Source organism: Populus trichocarpa, chromosome 10, assembly GCF_000002775.5.
Source record: "Populus trichocarpa isolate Nisqually-1 chromosome 10, P.trichocarpa_v4.1, whole genome shotgun sequence".
Taxonomy (NCBI): Eukaryota; Viridiplantae; Streptophyta; class Magnoliopsida; order Malpighiales; family Salicaceae; genus Populus; species Populus trichocarpa.
Genome location: NC_037294.2, coordinates 16,304,810 through 16,319,678, shown reverse-complemented (window position 1 = coordinate 16,319,678; position 14,869 = coordinate 16,304,810). Strand labels below are relative to the sequence as shown.

The following is a 14,869-nucleotide window of genomic DNA, read 5'->3' as shown; positions in this document are numbered from 1 at the left end:
ATTTTTTTTTCAATTTCAATCTCATTTAACTTTTTAATTTGTAAGATTTATTCCTTGTTATTTTAATAATCTTGAAAAAAAAACATTAATAAGTTATTTTTCATGACATAACTAAATACTGAAAAGTATTTTTCAACTTATTTTTATGACACTAACAACTATTGAAAAATAATTTATTTTTTTAAAATTTACTTTTCAAGAAAATCACTTTTCAAAAGAAAATAATTTTAAATACTATAATTATTTTTAATTTTAGTTAAATTTAGAAAGGTAAATAAACGGATAGAACTACTGACGAGAAAAATGCAGTACAGCTACAGGTAGGATGGACTGCGTTTGGAAGTGCTCACAGAAGGCACATTGGTTATGTGCCTCTGTCAGTGCTGCACACCGGGCTGGGTGTCTGTTGGCCATGGTGGTTCTATTTGGACCCATGATTGAACTGAATTCGCTTTATTTAGGCTTAGATTCCACTTTGTTTCGGGCAAGAACAGAGGTAAAACGGGGATGAAGGGGGAATATAATATCATACCACCAAAACAAAAGGCATACTATTTGGGCCATTAGGCTTAGCCCCCCTCTTTGTCTCCCAACACAAGCAGAGAAAAAGAATGGGGTGGGCGGGTGGGTGTCATCCCCACAGCAAAACAAAAGCCTCATTGCTGGGGCTCTTTCAATGATGAGCCGAGTTTTCTCATGGTGACGGGATCATGCCTAGATTTCTACATAAAACAAAAATAACAAATGAATCACGTTGAAAAGATAATTCTACTCTTAGTTTGTAGACCCGGGTTCTCATGTTGAACTGGATCGTTCAGGTCAATTATTTTTTAAAAAAAATCAAAATAATATTGTTTTAGTAAAAAATATAAATAAAAATCAACGGGTTCCAACCGGATTTTTGACTTGATCTTGTCAGGTCAACTGGATCACCGGGTCACACCGGAATTTCCTTCCCTTGTTTTTTCTTCAACCCGGCCCGGTTCCAGCTCCGGGTCGACCCGCCGGGTTGGACCGGGTTTTAAAACTATAATTCTACTGCTGAAATGTAAAAACATCAATTCATTATTATAGTCAACGTTAAACTCTCTATAGTCCTACAGTAAAGTAAATATCTCATGCAGTGTATATTTGTGTGGTAATTCTTTTCAGTTCTGCCTGGTTCGTTGACGATCTGAGGTCAATGCATTGTATAACTATATACAACGTCCAGGAGTCGCTACTATTTTATTACTCTCTTGTTCTTAAGAACTTCGCCGAATTAGTACTGTCTAGCACTAATCAATCATATGGCGTGAGCTTATACGTAATCCATAAGCAGTTGACAAGCTAGTAATTTCTCCTCTACAGCACAATCCCTTTTTGTTTTTGTACTAGATACCAGAGCTAAGTCATTACAAAATTATGTGATGGTACAGTGATAAAAGTTTGGGATCAAGAAGTTTGCTCCTTCTGTGGTCTCAGGTTCGAGCCCTGTGGTTGCTCATATGATAGCCACTGGAGGCTTACATGGTCGTTAACTTCAGGGCCCTGGGCCCGTGGGATTAGTCGAGGTGCGCGCAAGCTGGCCCGGACACCCACGTTAAACTAAAAAAAATATATATAAAATCACAGCACCGTGAGTTATTACACAAAAAATTTCTTACATCCAATATATATATTTTAAATAAAGAAAGTCAATGACATATGATGATGTCCAAACAAAAATACAAGTAGTTTGGGACAAGGTTTATGTCTTGCATAATCAAAGAAAGTCAATGGCATTTGATGAAGTAATGGAATGCGTCGTAGATTCATGTTGATGAATCTATGCTGTCACTAACCAAATTCTAGATCTATGACCGGTAATACAAGAGCAAAGTTATAAAAACACTTCACCTGCATTAAATCTCATTAATCTCAGAATATACTTATTATAGATTAAATTATACAAAATATGCAGTATTTCGTAAACTTTCAAATATTCTTTAGAATCTATAAAAACAAATAATAATTCATAATATTTGTTACGGTATTAAAATCCAATTTTTAACTAAAACAATGTAATAATGAAGCACTCTAAAACATTAAAACAAGACTAAAATGAAAGTCTTGTGGAAGCAAGAAATGTATATCAACAAGGAAGTAGCAGGAACTCTCAACCAAATATGAACCTGCTAACATAAACTAAGACTTAAAAATAATATAAAAATAGAAGGATAAGTTCAACCAAACCAACTTGTGAGGGAATAACATTTAATATATACCACATATATTTATATGTTATAGGCCATAAATTTTAATGCAATAGAAGTACAAAAATTAAAACAAATATATACATACATATTAAGTATAATAGCATATGATAGTGAAATACAAGTCAGATAATAGATAAAAAAAACAAGGTCTGCGACTTTGATAATTGTGGGAGGATCAGTCGTCACAGGTCAGTACCTTTTTCACTAGTTAGATATACAAATTATTATGTGCACATAAACTAACTACTCTCCGTTAGTATGAAGTTTCTGACAAGTATTCCGATATCAAGATATAATAGATATTTGTATAATTATCAAAGCAAATGAATATCATATTGCATATAATTTAATTTAACATAATGCGAATGTGATTTCAAGAATAGATGAGTACTTAAAAAATAAAACAACAACATATATAATTATTCAAGAAATAATCAGTTGTACTCATCATCTAATAAACATGTATAAATTATTTATATTACATGCATATTAAAAATTATCTCATTAACTTGAAAAATAGAGCAAAAAACAAATAGATGTAGAACTAGAGATTACTAAGGATCACTAGTAGGAACGTCAGCAGAACCTATAACAGATACGAAAAAACACTAAAAAACAACACAAGATAGATAACATAAAAGATTACAACTCTAAGATTTGAAACCAAAATGTAAATACAAAACCGAAATAGATCCACATGATCGATCAATCCTGAACATGTCCCAAGCTAACCAAATTTAAAAGAATTGATCGAACCCCACTTCTCGGTCAACCAAAATAACCAATTGGTTGACTGCCACCAGAAGCCAACTGGTCGGCCGCTCCAGACCAACCAGCCACCAGCAACTTTAAGCCAACCGGTCAACCAGGATTCTAGAATCTCGATCTACTAGTTTCAGAAAATTCTATAAATCCCTAAAACCTAAAATTCCAGTCCACAATCAAGTTGTTTTAAGTTAGAATTAACATTCTAAACATCAATTACACCTCCTAAATCATCCATATATCAAATTAATATATTAACCATCATGTAAACCCTAAAATATTTTTTTAATCCATCAACAATCAAATCCCATTAAAAAAACTACAGAAAAAAGAAACCATGATAGTTCTTCAAACTTTTTTAAAAGCCAAAAGCTGTTGCTGCTTTTATCCAGGATTACTTTGGGTACCATCATAGCTTTTTGAGTGTTGTTGGTGTTGTCCTAATCATCTTTCCCATTGTCACTGCTTCTCTTTTTGCTTCTTCTATTGGAAGACTGAACTTTCAGAGAAGGTAGATTCTGTATCTTGTATTTTTTTTCTCATCGAAGGTCGATTTTTGCGTAGATCATGCATCTGTTGTTGTCTCATTAATATTAATTAACTATCCTATGCCATTTCTTTTATATGCAGGGGTACAATATTATTTTTTTCAGTCGTGTACTTTAGATACTGTTGAGGGGTTTTTTTTTTTTTTCTCCCCGTTAAAGATTAATAAAAAATGATAATACAAACACTAGCTTCTAAAGAAGCTAACACCAGCAGCATCGCCAGCAAGAGCACACAACATTAAAGGAGGAGGATGATCCCACTGAATATAACAATTTGTCGCCGGCAATGTTGTTGTTGGCTTCTAGAATATAAATTAATATCTTCATTTTTTTTTCTTCCTATTCTTGTATCCTTTGCCAGGTTTGCGATTTGATGATCTTATGCCAATCTCATTAATGAATTTGCTCCACGAAGAGAAATACAAATTAAACATAATCAAGATTAGGCAACCGAAACACACATAATACTAACCTACCTTCTCACATGATTGTTCAATTATATTCATATATATTTACTTTTTAATAGGTTGATTGTAAGTAACCACGCATTTTACTAAAAAAAAAAAATATATATTTAAGTTCGAGCAAAATAGAAAATAATGAGATGGAAAAAAACAATAATATTTGTTGTATAGCGCCTGTTTGTTTTTTAAAGTGCTTTTCACTCATAAATATATCAAAATAATATTTTTTTTATTTTTTTAAAATTATTTTTGATATTAGCGCATCAAAATGATCTAAAAACACCTAAAACATATTAATTTGAAGCGAAGAAAAAAATAAAAAAAGTTTCAAATTTTTTCAGATGTATTTTTGAAACGCAAAAACAAACAGAGTTAATTGAAAAAACAATAATTGCATGTTTTCAACAAACAATAATTGCATGTTTATTTTTGCGTTTTAAAAATGTTTTTGAAAAAAATTAAATTTTTTTCTTTACTTTAAATTAATATTTTTTTATGTTTTTATATTATTTTGATGTATTGATGTCAAAAATAATTTTTAAATAATAAAAAATATTATTTTAATATATTTCTAAGTGAAAAATAACTATTATCATATTTCAAAACACCCTGTTAGTGTTAGATGATGCTTTTGGTAGAATTTCACGAAGAATTGTTTACCGTACTTCAATTTTTACTCATTAATCTGCATATTCCCAACATAAGTTTTCCCGAGTGATCAGAAAATCTTCCTTTCGTTACTTAAGAGTTTCCGTTTAGTAAAGCACATAAATGGTTAAATTACTATTATTATATTTTTTTATTCGGCTAAATATTGATGCTGATAGATCATTATCACAAAGCATTGTTTCAGTAAACAATTTATTAATAGAACTATCAGTACGTACCTGGAGTATTCTTATTGGTAATTTTGTATATATTAATTATCGTGCTGACAAGAGAGGGGTGTTTTCGACAATGATCCACCAGTCTCCGTTTCGATGCTTGCAGTTATCGTTGTTCGTCCCAACAGAAATGCAAAGTATAGAATCCACGATGCAAGAATTGTGGTGATAATACAGTGGTAAAAATTTAAGATTAAGAGATTTATTTTTTCTGTGGTTTCAGGTTTGAGCTTTGTGGTTGCTCATATGATGACCACTGGAGACTTACATGATCGTTAACTTCAGGGCCCGTAGGATTAGTCGAGGTGCGCGCAAGCTGGCCCGGACACTCACGTTAAACTAATAAAAAGAATTGTAATTATTTTTTTAATTCCTTTTTAAAATGATTTCAATTCTAAAGCTTACTTTACAAGACGATGATGGCAAATGTTCACATCCCATAGATTTGCTTTCTTGAAGAAAGACAACATTCGAATCTATCTCTGAAATGGCAAAAACATTGGTTCATATATATATCAATTACTAACATATTAAACAAATTGAATCCGCCGTTTTGCATTTGTGATCTAACAATGTGATATGTTTTCAATTCGTCCTACACTCACAGCTTTGTAATTAATTAATTAAAGGCACTTCCGGCAGAATACTCGACTGTCGACCTGTGTTTGTGCTACCAGGCCTGCAGCATAAGACGTTCCGCTTAATCACATATTCTGTGTTTATAAATAGCATGGCGGCTATTTGCTTGCTGCAGCGTGAGTGTGTGTTGTCTTGCATTACTTGTAACCATACACTCACGCATACGTGTTGAGTATCTTGATTATTTATGTATAACTCAACAAGCTGAAGCATTCAAATTCAAATTTAACCAATAATGGCTCAGGTGGCATACTCTGATGAGACAGAGTCAAAGAAGATTGACTCAGCAGAGCTTGGAGGAAGCATAAGAACCTCATTCAGAAGTCACGAGCCTAGTTTTCATAGCCTTTCAATTGGGAATGCCAACCATCGTAGAAATGAAAATGAAGAAGACGCATCACAATGCTTGGCTACTATTGAGAGATTACCTTCTTTTGAACGGATTTCTACTGCTTTATCGGAGGAGAAAGATGGCACAAATGGAAAAGGAGATGCAATGGGGGGAAAAGTTGTTAATGTTGCCAAACTTCGAGCTCAAGAAGGGCATGTGTTCAATGAAAAGCTGATCAAGCACGTTGAAAATGATAATCTCCGATTGTTGCAGAAGCTTAGGAAAAGAATTGACATGTAATTAACCATATCTTTACATGCTAGCTTATCCAAAAATATGCAGATAGTCTGAAAAACAATTGGAAACATTGCTGCATTAAGTAAACCGTGTAAAACGTACTTACTACTTGTGCCATTCCTTCTTGTATGCGCACGGCATATCGTTAACGCCTGCATGTTTAATGCGTGGTTACATATCTGTGGTATGATTGCATGTTTGTTGGTTAAGGCATTCACGAAATGGTTTGTTGATTTGGTTCTGCTTTGCTTTTCAGCGCTGGTATACAATTGCCCACCGTAGAAGTGAAATACAGAAATGTTTGTGTTGAAGCAGACTGCGAGGTAGTTCGTGGCAAACCTCTTCCCACTCTGTGGAGCACTGCTAAGAGCATTCTCTCTGTGAGTTCCTGTGTATGATGAGAATAAGTTGATATCAGTTTCTATCTGTAACAACAAATTAGATTTTTTTAAACTCTAAAAGTTGAAAAATTTATCTTGCTCTGATTGTCTCTTGAGCTGACAATAGACAGCGAATATGACTCCATGAATGTTAAACATGTACGTCATTCAAACAATGTGAATCTATGCTATTGGAGTCTGGAAAATGGTAGAAATGAAACATTTTCAATTGGTTTCTCTTACATTTACAAACTGCTTAATCCTTGAATTATCTGTTTCTGAACAGGGGTTTGCCAATCTGTCACGTTCGAAACAAAGAACAAAGATAAGCATCATAAAAGATGTCAGCGGCATCATTAAGCCAGGAAGGTAGCCTTCAAATATGATGAAGTTTTTTTTAACTAAATCATTTAACACGTACGCTTGTACATCTTGTCTCGTTCATGTTGACAAACCAAACCAACAAAGTGGTGACTAAACAAACCTCTGCTTTGATTCCGGCCCTTTTCCCTCTGAATCAGAGAAAAACACAAGATAGTGATAGCTAGCAGACTTACAAAGATTTCTCTCTTAAATCAGGGTCATGAGTTTATTTGGGAATGAATTCATATTTGTACGGAACCAAATCAACTTGCTGGTTACTTACGAGGTGGCACATCTTGACATCTTGTACCTTCAGCTTTTCAGAAGATTATTGATCGGATTCCTACACATTCTCTAGCATGCAACTTCTAGTATTCAGAGGAATATATCTGTGTGTTTATGTCAATCTACTTCATTTTCATGTTGAACAAGAAATAGGAATACAGAATCTGCTGATATATTTCAAGTTCACTCAGTTTATCTTCTTGCAGGATGACTTTACTGCTTGGCCCTCCAGGTTGTGGCAAAACCACTCTGTTGAAGGCTCTCTCTGGGAAACCTAGCAATTCTCTCAAGGTTTCTTAATGCTTCTTAATTACGCAAATAACATTAAAAAAAATTCCTTCATGGGATGAAAAGAACAAAGCTTCAGTATCCTAAGAGGTTTTTAGAAATCACTGAAAATTGGAATAGTACTTTCATTCTGTAAAGAAATTCAGCGTTTACAAAGATGTAATTCAGCTGAGTTTTGTTTACCAAAATTTATTTTCAACGGGTATATGCACTAAATTCAAGATGATTCTATTGATTCGTACTGAATTATATTTATCACATTGCTGATTTGACTGCTAACTAAAACTTTCCTAGACTATCCATCCAGGTTACTGTTTTTTATGTTCTTATATAGGTTGCAGGGGAAATATCTTACAATGGTCACAGATTGGAAGAGTTTGTTCCTCAGAAAACCGCAGCTTATGTAAGCCAATATGATTTGCATATACCAGAGATGACAGTGAGGGAGACGGTTGATTTTTCAGCACGCTGTCAGGGCACAGGAAGCCAAGCTGGTAACAATTCTTTGGCAACACCAGTGCTGATTCTGATATCTAAATCACTCTCAAGTTAATTCTATTATTCTATTTCATTGTAAATATTAACTAAATTGTACTTGCACGGAAGAGATCTTGATGGAAATCAGTAGAAAGGAGAAGCAGGCAGGGATTCTCCAAGATACTGATTTGGATACATACATGAAGGTAACAGCCACGAAGAATGTCTAAGATTTTATTAGCCATATACACAAGGTTCACCTAGACGTAGCAGAAGTTTGTTTCTCAGAGTAGACATTTTGAGAGAGTTCAACATGAATGGCCATGTTTGATGATCATACTCAAGGCTGACTATAGCTCTAATTTCAATGTGTTTTTCCTTCATGCTTCTATGATAAAAGTTATGGTTGTGACAGTGAATGTTTTCCTCTTTTTGACAGGGAATATCAGAAGAAGGAGCGAAAATTACCCTTCAAACAGACTACGTTTTGGAGGTTGTTTACTACATGTTTCCACTTACAAGGCTGAAGTTCTTATATCCTCCTTGCTTCTTATTGAAGTATGTTTTCTATAGTAATATTTTCCATGCTATTCACCTTTCAGATTCTAGGACTTGATATTTGTGCCGACACAATGGTCGGGGATACTATGAGAAGAGGTATCTCAGGTGGACAGAAGAAAAGACTAAGTACAGGTACTGTGTGTTATGATGTATGAAACTGACTGCATACAAGTGTCAAGTGTTTTAGGTCGAAAATGATTTAATTTGCTTCAATGAACTATTTGCTGGTTCTTTGTTACAGGAGAAATGGTTGTGGGTCCAATGAAAGCCCTATTCATGGATGAAATATCAAATGGCTTAGACAGTTCGACCACTTTCCAGATTGTGTCTTGTATGCAGCATTTGGCACATATTACCGATGCCACTGTGTTGATTTCACTTCTTCAGCCAGCACCAGAGATCTTTGACCTCTTTGATGACATCATGTTGATGGCAGAAGGAATGGTTGTTTATCATGGCCCACGTTCTAGTGTTTGCAGATTCTTCGAGGACTCTGGGTTTAGGTGCCCTGAGAGAAAAGAAGTTGCAGACTTCCTTCAAGAGGTAAGTCTTTATGCTTCAGGTTTGTCTCTAATTATAACTATTACAAAAAAAAGCCATCATTTAACAATTCAAATCTCTGCAGGTTATCTCTAGAAAAGATCAAAGGCAGTATTGGTACTGCACAGAACAACCTCACAGTTATGTTTCTGTAGAACAGTTTGTTAAGAAATTCAAAGAAAGCCAGCTTGGTCAGATGCTAGATGAGGAGATCATGAAGCCATTTGATAAGTCTAATAGCCACAAGACTGCTTTATGCTTCAGAAAATACTCATTATCAAAATGGGAACTGTTCAAAGTTTGTAGTACGAGAGAATTTGTTCTCATGAAGAGGAATTCTTTCATTTATGTTTTTAAATGTACACAGGTATATTCCTTGTAGGCAACACCTTTTCCTTTTATTATATACAATCTTCTTTGATCCAGTCCCTTCTTATCTGAAAGCATCTCTGGGTTCCCTGTCTACAGCTAGTGATCACTGCTTCAATAACAATGACTGTCTTCCTGCGCACAAGGATGGCTGTTGATGCGATCCATGCAAGTTATTACATGAGCGCTTTATTCTTTGCATTGACTATATTATTTTCTGATGGAATCCCAGAGTTGCATATGACTGTATCCCGACTTGCAGTTTTTTATAAGCAGAGAGAGTTATGCTTTTACCCTGCTTGGGCTTATGTTGTTCCCACAGCTATCCTTAAAGTTCCACTTTCTCTCGTGGAAGCATTTGTTTGGACAACTCTTACTTATTATGTTGTTGGTTACAGCCCAGAGTTTGGAAGGTAAGCCTCTGGCGAGGGGTTACAAATTTTCAGCAGATTGGATTTAAAGCGACTCGTTGATAAATATAGTGTAAGAGCTAGGGTATCACAGTCGCGCATGAGAATCCAACTTAGATAACATCCTCGAGCTGTGCAAATAAGTTGTTAGCATCATTTCAGACACAATCAAATATGAGGAAAAAGTTATACTTTTGAAAGGAGAATATAAGCTAACCACTAAGATAAATTGTAGGAAATGTTGTCATGGGATTCCAAGGATATATGACAGCCATTGTTGTTTCTGAGTTTCTGCGAAGAAGAACAAATAGGAACTTTGGATGCCATGATCTTAATTTTATATCGATTATTGGTTTTGTTTCTTAGGTTCTTCCGCCAGTTCCTTCTACTCTTTCTGGTACATTCAACATCAATATCCATGTTTCGCTTTGTCGCCTCCCTCTTCCAAACTATGGTTGCTTCAGTGACAGCTGGAGGACTCGCTTTATTGATTACTTTACTATTTGGTGGCTTTTTAATCCCAAAGCGTAAGATTTCCTTGCATCTCTGCTAATAATCCCGACATTAGAATTTGTTCAGAATATTTTGCTGAACTATTTGTTCTGTTGCAGCCTCTATGCCTGTGTGGTTGGGATGGGGATTTTGGATTTCTCCGTTGGCGTATGGTGAAATAGGCTTAAGTCTGAATGAGTTTCTTACTCCTAGGTGGGCAAAGGTAACCGACAAATTGAAAACTTGAAGTCATCCATTAGGTTTACACGTAGTAATCCGAGAAGGAAGCTTTTCGGAAATGGATCATATGATTTTCATATTGGGCCTAATGATCTCTATAGTCATTATCTTTATCAAATCTAGAGTTTGGGAGGGAAAATTTACCCCTTCTGCTGTACCATCTGGAAGAGAGATGGAAATTTTCGCTTAAACTGACTTGAAGTTTATAGTGCTAGCAGGGAATAATTTCTTAGCAATTATAAGCTCTTGCCTGGTTAATCATTATTTTTGAGACCCGGAAGGAGAGTGATAGTTCTTCCTATTATCTGCACTAGAAAAAAAGTTTAGTCAGTCATCCATGCAGTGAAGTCATTCATTCTTTATTTCTATCCACAGACCGTGTCAGGTAACACAACCATACAACAGCAAACTCTGGAAAGCCGTGGATTGAACTTTCACGGTTATTTTTACTGGATATCAGTTGGAGCTTTAATTGGGTTGACAGTGCTCTTCAACGTTGGCTTTGCTTTGGCTTTAACCTTCTTGAAATGTGAGTTTATCTTTTATTTCTATTAGCAGGGTTCTTAAAAAACATGTTGATGCATCCATTCTAACAGCATACTTAACATTGGTACTCATTTAGCCCCAGGAAACTCTCGAGCTATTATTTCTTATGAAAGATACTATCAACAGCAAGGAAAACTAGATGATGGTGCTTCTTTTGACATAAACAACGACAAGAAGACCCTCACCTGTGCATGTCCTAAATCTAGTCCAGGAGATAAAAAGGGTGAGCATACTGTTTTCTCATCCTTCCACTGATTTCAGGGTAGAAAAGATAATAAAAAAAAATCTTAAAGTTTTTTCTTTGTAGTCTATTAATGTACATATCCCCTACAGTTTATAAAGCAGTGTCAACTGCCACCAATCAATTTTGCAGGAAGGATGGCTTTACCTTTTGAGCCCCTTACTATGACATTTAAGGATGTGCGGTACTATGTTGATACTCCTTTGGTAATCAAGATGAATCTAGTTTTTCTTTGAATTCCGCATGATCATAAAATACGGGGAGCAACTTATGTCTTCAAACAAACGTCACTGTCTTTGTGTTAGGAAATGAGAAAACGTGGTTTTCCACAGAAGAAGCTCCAGCTTCTTTCAGACATTACTGGTGCATTCAGACCTGGTATTCTTACAGCATTAATGGGTGTTAGTGGAGCCGGGAAAACAACTCTTATGGATGTTCTTTCCGGGAGGAAAACTGGAGGCACTATTGAAGGAGAGATTAGAATTGGTGGGTACCCAAAGGTTCAGCATTCATTCGCTAGAGTATCAGGTTACTGCGAACAAACAGACATACATTCCCCCCAGATTACTGTAGAAGAATCTGTGATATATTCTGCTTGGTTGCGGCTTCCTCCTGAAATTGATACGAAAACTAAATATGTATGATACCCTCTTAAAAGCAAAAATTATAATTGATCCTGAACTTGATTGTGAAGACTGAATTGCGGTGAGGTATTCTTCTCCAACCTTTTGTTCTCTTTTTCAGGAATTTGTAAATCAAGTCCTTGAAACTATCGAGCTTGATGAAATCAAAGATTCTTTAGTAGGCATTCCCGGAATTAGTGGTTTATCAATTGAACAGCGTAAACGACTGACAGTAGCTGTGGAACTTGTTGCCAATCCATCCATCATATTCATGGATGAACCGACTTCAGGTTTGGATGCAAGAGCAGCTGCGATTGTCATGAGAGTAGTGAAGAACATAGTTGAAACAGGAAGAACAATTGTTTGCACCATCCACCAGCCAAGTATAGATATCTTCGAGGCATTTGATGAGGTGAAATAGTGATAATGTGCATATTTTATTTTCTTCTTGGAAATTGTTTTATACCACCTGATGCCAGATTATCTTCCATTGTACGAGGATAGCATTGACATGTAAAACTAGAATATAACATAATGAAGCTGGTTCTGTCAGGTTTTCTTTATATGCAAATCTGCAGATTGGATATAAATGCGTGTTATTGCTTAACATTTCTCTATTTCAATGCAGTTGATTCTTATGAAAATTGGTGGACGCATAATATATTCTGGACCACTGGGTCAGCGGTCAAGCAAGGTCATTGAGTATTTTGAGGTTAGTTGTTTTACAATTCTTTTGTTTTTTATGCCATTCTCTTTCGGATGGAATGCTTCCGGTAATTGACAAACTTCAATTATCCAACCTTGATTGTACTTTCCTGACTTTCTTGAGTAGAATATTCCTGGAGTGCCTAAGATTAAGAACAGATACAATCCAGCAACATGGATGTTAGAGGTTTCTTCTAAAACTGCAGAGGCTGATCTTGGTGTTGATTTTGGTGAAGCTTATGAAGGGTCCACCCTATATGAGTAAGATCAATGAATGTGACGAGGTTTATCATCAATATTGGACTTCATGGTTTATGCTCTCTTCTTAGTTAAACTCCATCCTTAAGATTGTATAAAATTAATGTGGACCTACATGTGTGCTTGGAATTCCAAAAGAAAGTACATTTGTAACTTGAGTGACAGAAAGTCCCTTGCTCTTTTGACTGCAGGGAGAACAAAGAGTTGGTTAAGCAATTGAGCTCACCAACTCCTGGCTCAAAAGACTTGCATTTTCCTACCTGTTTTCCGCAGAATGGCTGGGAGCAACTCAAAGCATGCTTGTGGAAACAGCACTTGTCTTATTGGCGAAGTCCTTCGTATAATCTTTTGCGCATTGTCTTTATGTCCTTTGGAGCTCTCCTATTTGGCCTACTGTTCTGGCAGCAAGGAAATAAAATGTAAGTCAATGCAAGCTTTTGATATTTAGTAGCAGGGTCTCTTTTCGGAAAAGAACATTGACATGGTAATTTATTCTCGATTTCGTAGAAACAACCAGCAAGACTTGTTCAGTATCGCTGGCTCGATGTACTCTATAATAATATTTTTCGGCATAAACAATTGTTCTCCAGTCCTAGCATTTGTTGCAAGAGAGCGGACTGTTTTCTACCGTGAAAGATTTGCAGGAATGTACTCTTCATGGGCCTATTCATTTGCACAGGTTTAGTTTCTTTGCAGCCAAGTTTGTCACCAGATTCTTGTTTCTAGTTCTTTTATGTACTTATGAAGCAAACCTGACAAGTCACTGGATGTTCCTATTACATCACCAATTGAAGGAATAGTCTGGGTTTTAAAGTCGAGTTTTAGAAGAAAATGCTAGAATATCGGAATCTACATGTTCAAAATGGAAATTAGATTGTAATCCTTTTGTTTTCTTTTCATAATTTTGTTTAGGGGGGTTTTTCTTTTTCGTGTAGGTGCTGGTTGAGGTTCCATACTTGCTCATTGAAGGGATTCTTTATGTGATCATCACATATCCTATGATTGGCTACTCCTTGTCTGCCTATAAGATATTCTGGTCTTTCTATAGCATGTTTTGTATGCTGCTGTTTTTCAACTACCTAGGAATGCTGCTCGTATCATTGACACCAAACATTCAAGTCGCCTCCAATTTAGCTGCGTTTGCGTACACAACGCTGAATTTCTTCTCGGGGTTTATCGTGCCGAAACCAGTAAGCTTTCAAAATATCAAACCCTCTGCCACGTTCGATTATTTCCAGTATTTTCAAGGGGAATACTGATATATACAGTCAAATTATTGATTAAGGTGGTCTTTTCTTCTTGCAGTACATCCCAAAGTGGTGGGTTTGGTTGTATTATATATGCCCCTCATCTTGGACATTAAATGCTATGCTCACCTCGCAGTATGGAGATGTGAACAAAGAAATATCAGTGTTTGGAGAGACGATGACTGTTGCTGATTTTGTAGGTGATTACTTTGGGTTTCACCACAACTTTTTGGGTGTTGTCGGTGTTGTGCTAATCATCTTTCCCATTATTACCGCATCTCTTTTTGCTTATTTCTTTGGAAGACTGAACTTCCAGAGAAGGTAGAATTTGTATCGATGTATCTGCTGATCATTTGGATAGCTCGATTTTTTTGGATAGAACTGTGATGTCATTTAAATGGTGACCGGAAAACTGTCAGACAACTTATTTCTCATTCAGAACCTATCGGAAAAGGGATCCTAAAGCTCCCGTTGAGTCTATCTCTACGTACCAAGAAGGCATTCACTCAGGCTTGGAATGAAAAACAACTCTCTTCGACATGTGAATGCTAGCTAGAGTGAGAGCATCAAGTGATAAAAGAAGATTTTCAAACATTCATGAAGAGATTATTTGCTACATAGAAGGTCATTCTTCATCAATATTATAAAAACTAAAAAGGGTTTTGTTCAATTTTCTCAG

The 14,869-nt window shown here is 35.6% G+C and overlaps 1 protein-coding gene across 1 annotated transcript; it reads left to right on the top strand.

The window, feature by feature from the left end:
- Window positions 1-5,593: 5,593 nt before the first annotated feature.
- LOC7485873 (pleiotropic drug resistance protein 3) lies at window positions 5,594-14,860 on the top strand. Its single transcript, XM_024610189.2, has 24 exons — window positions 5,594-6,164; window positions 6,422-6,545; window positions 6,832-6,914; window positions 7,400-7,484; window positions 7,816-7,975; window positions 8,088-8,164; window positions 8,398-8,451; window positions 8,561-8,651; window positions 8,761-9,062; window positions 9,145-9,426; window positions 9,528-9,841; window positions 10,205-10,365; window positions 10,450-10,553; window positions 10,946-11,099; window positions 11,193-11,339; window positions 11,490-11,563; window positions 11,663-11,995; window positions 12,102-12,392; window positions 12,609-12,692; window positions 12,813-12,946; window positions 13,135-13,362; window positions 13,451-13,622; window positions 13,879-14,133; window positions 14,249-14,860. Exons 1-24 carry the CDS (start codon window positions 5,773-5,775, stop codon window positions 14,513-14,515), a joined length of 4,368 nt encoding a protein of 1,455 aa, XP_024465957.2. The 5' UTR covers window positions 5,594-5,772; the 3' UTR covers window positions 14,516-14,860.
- The last annotated feature ends 9 nt before the right edge of the window (window positions 14,861-14,869 follow it).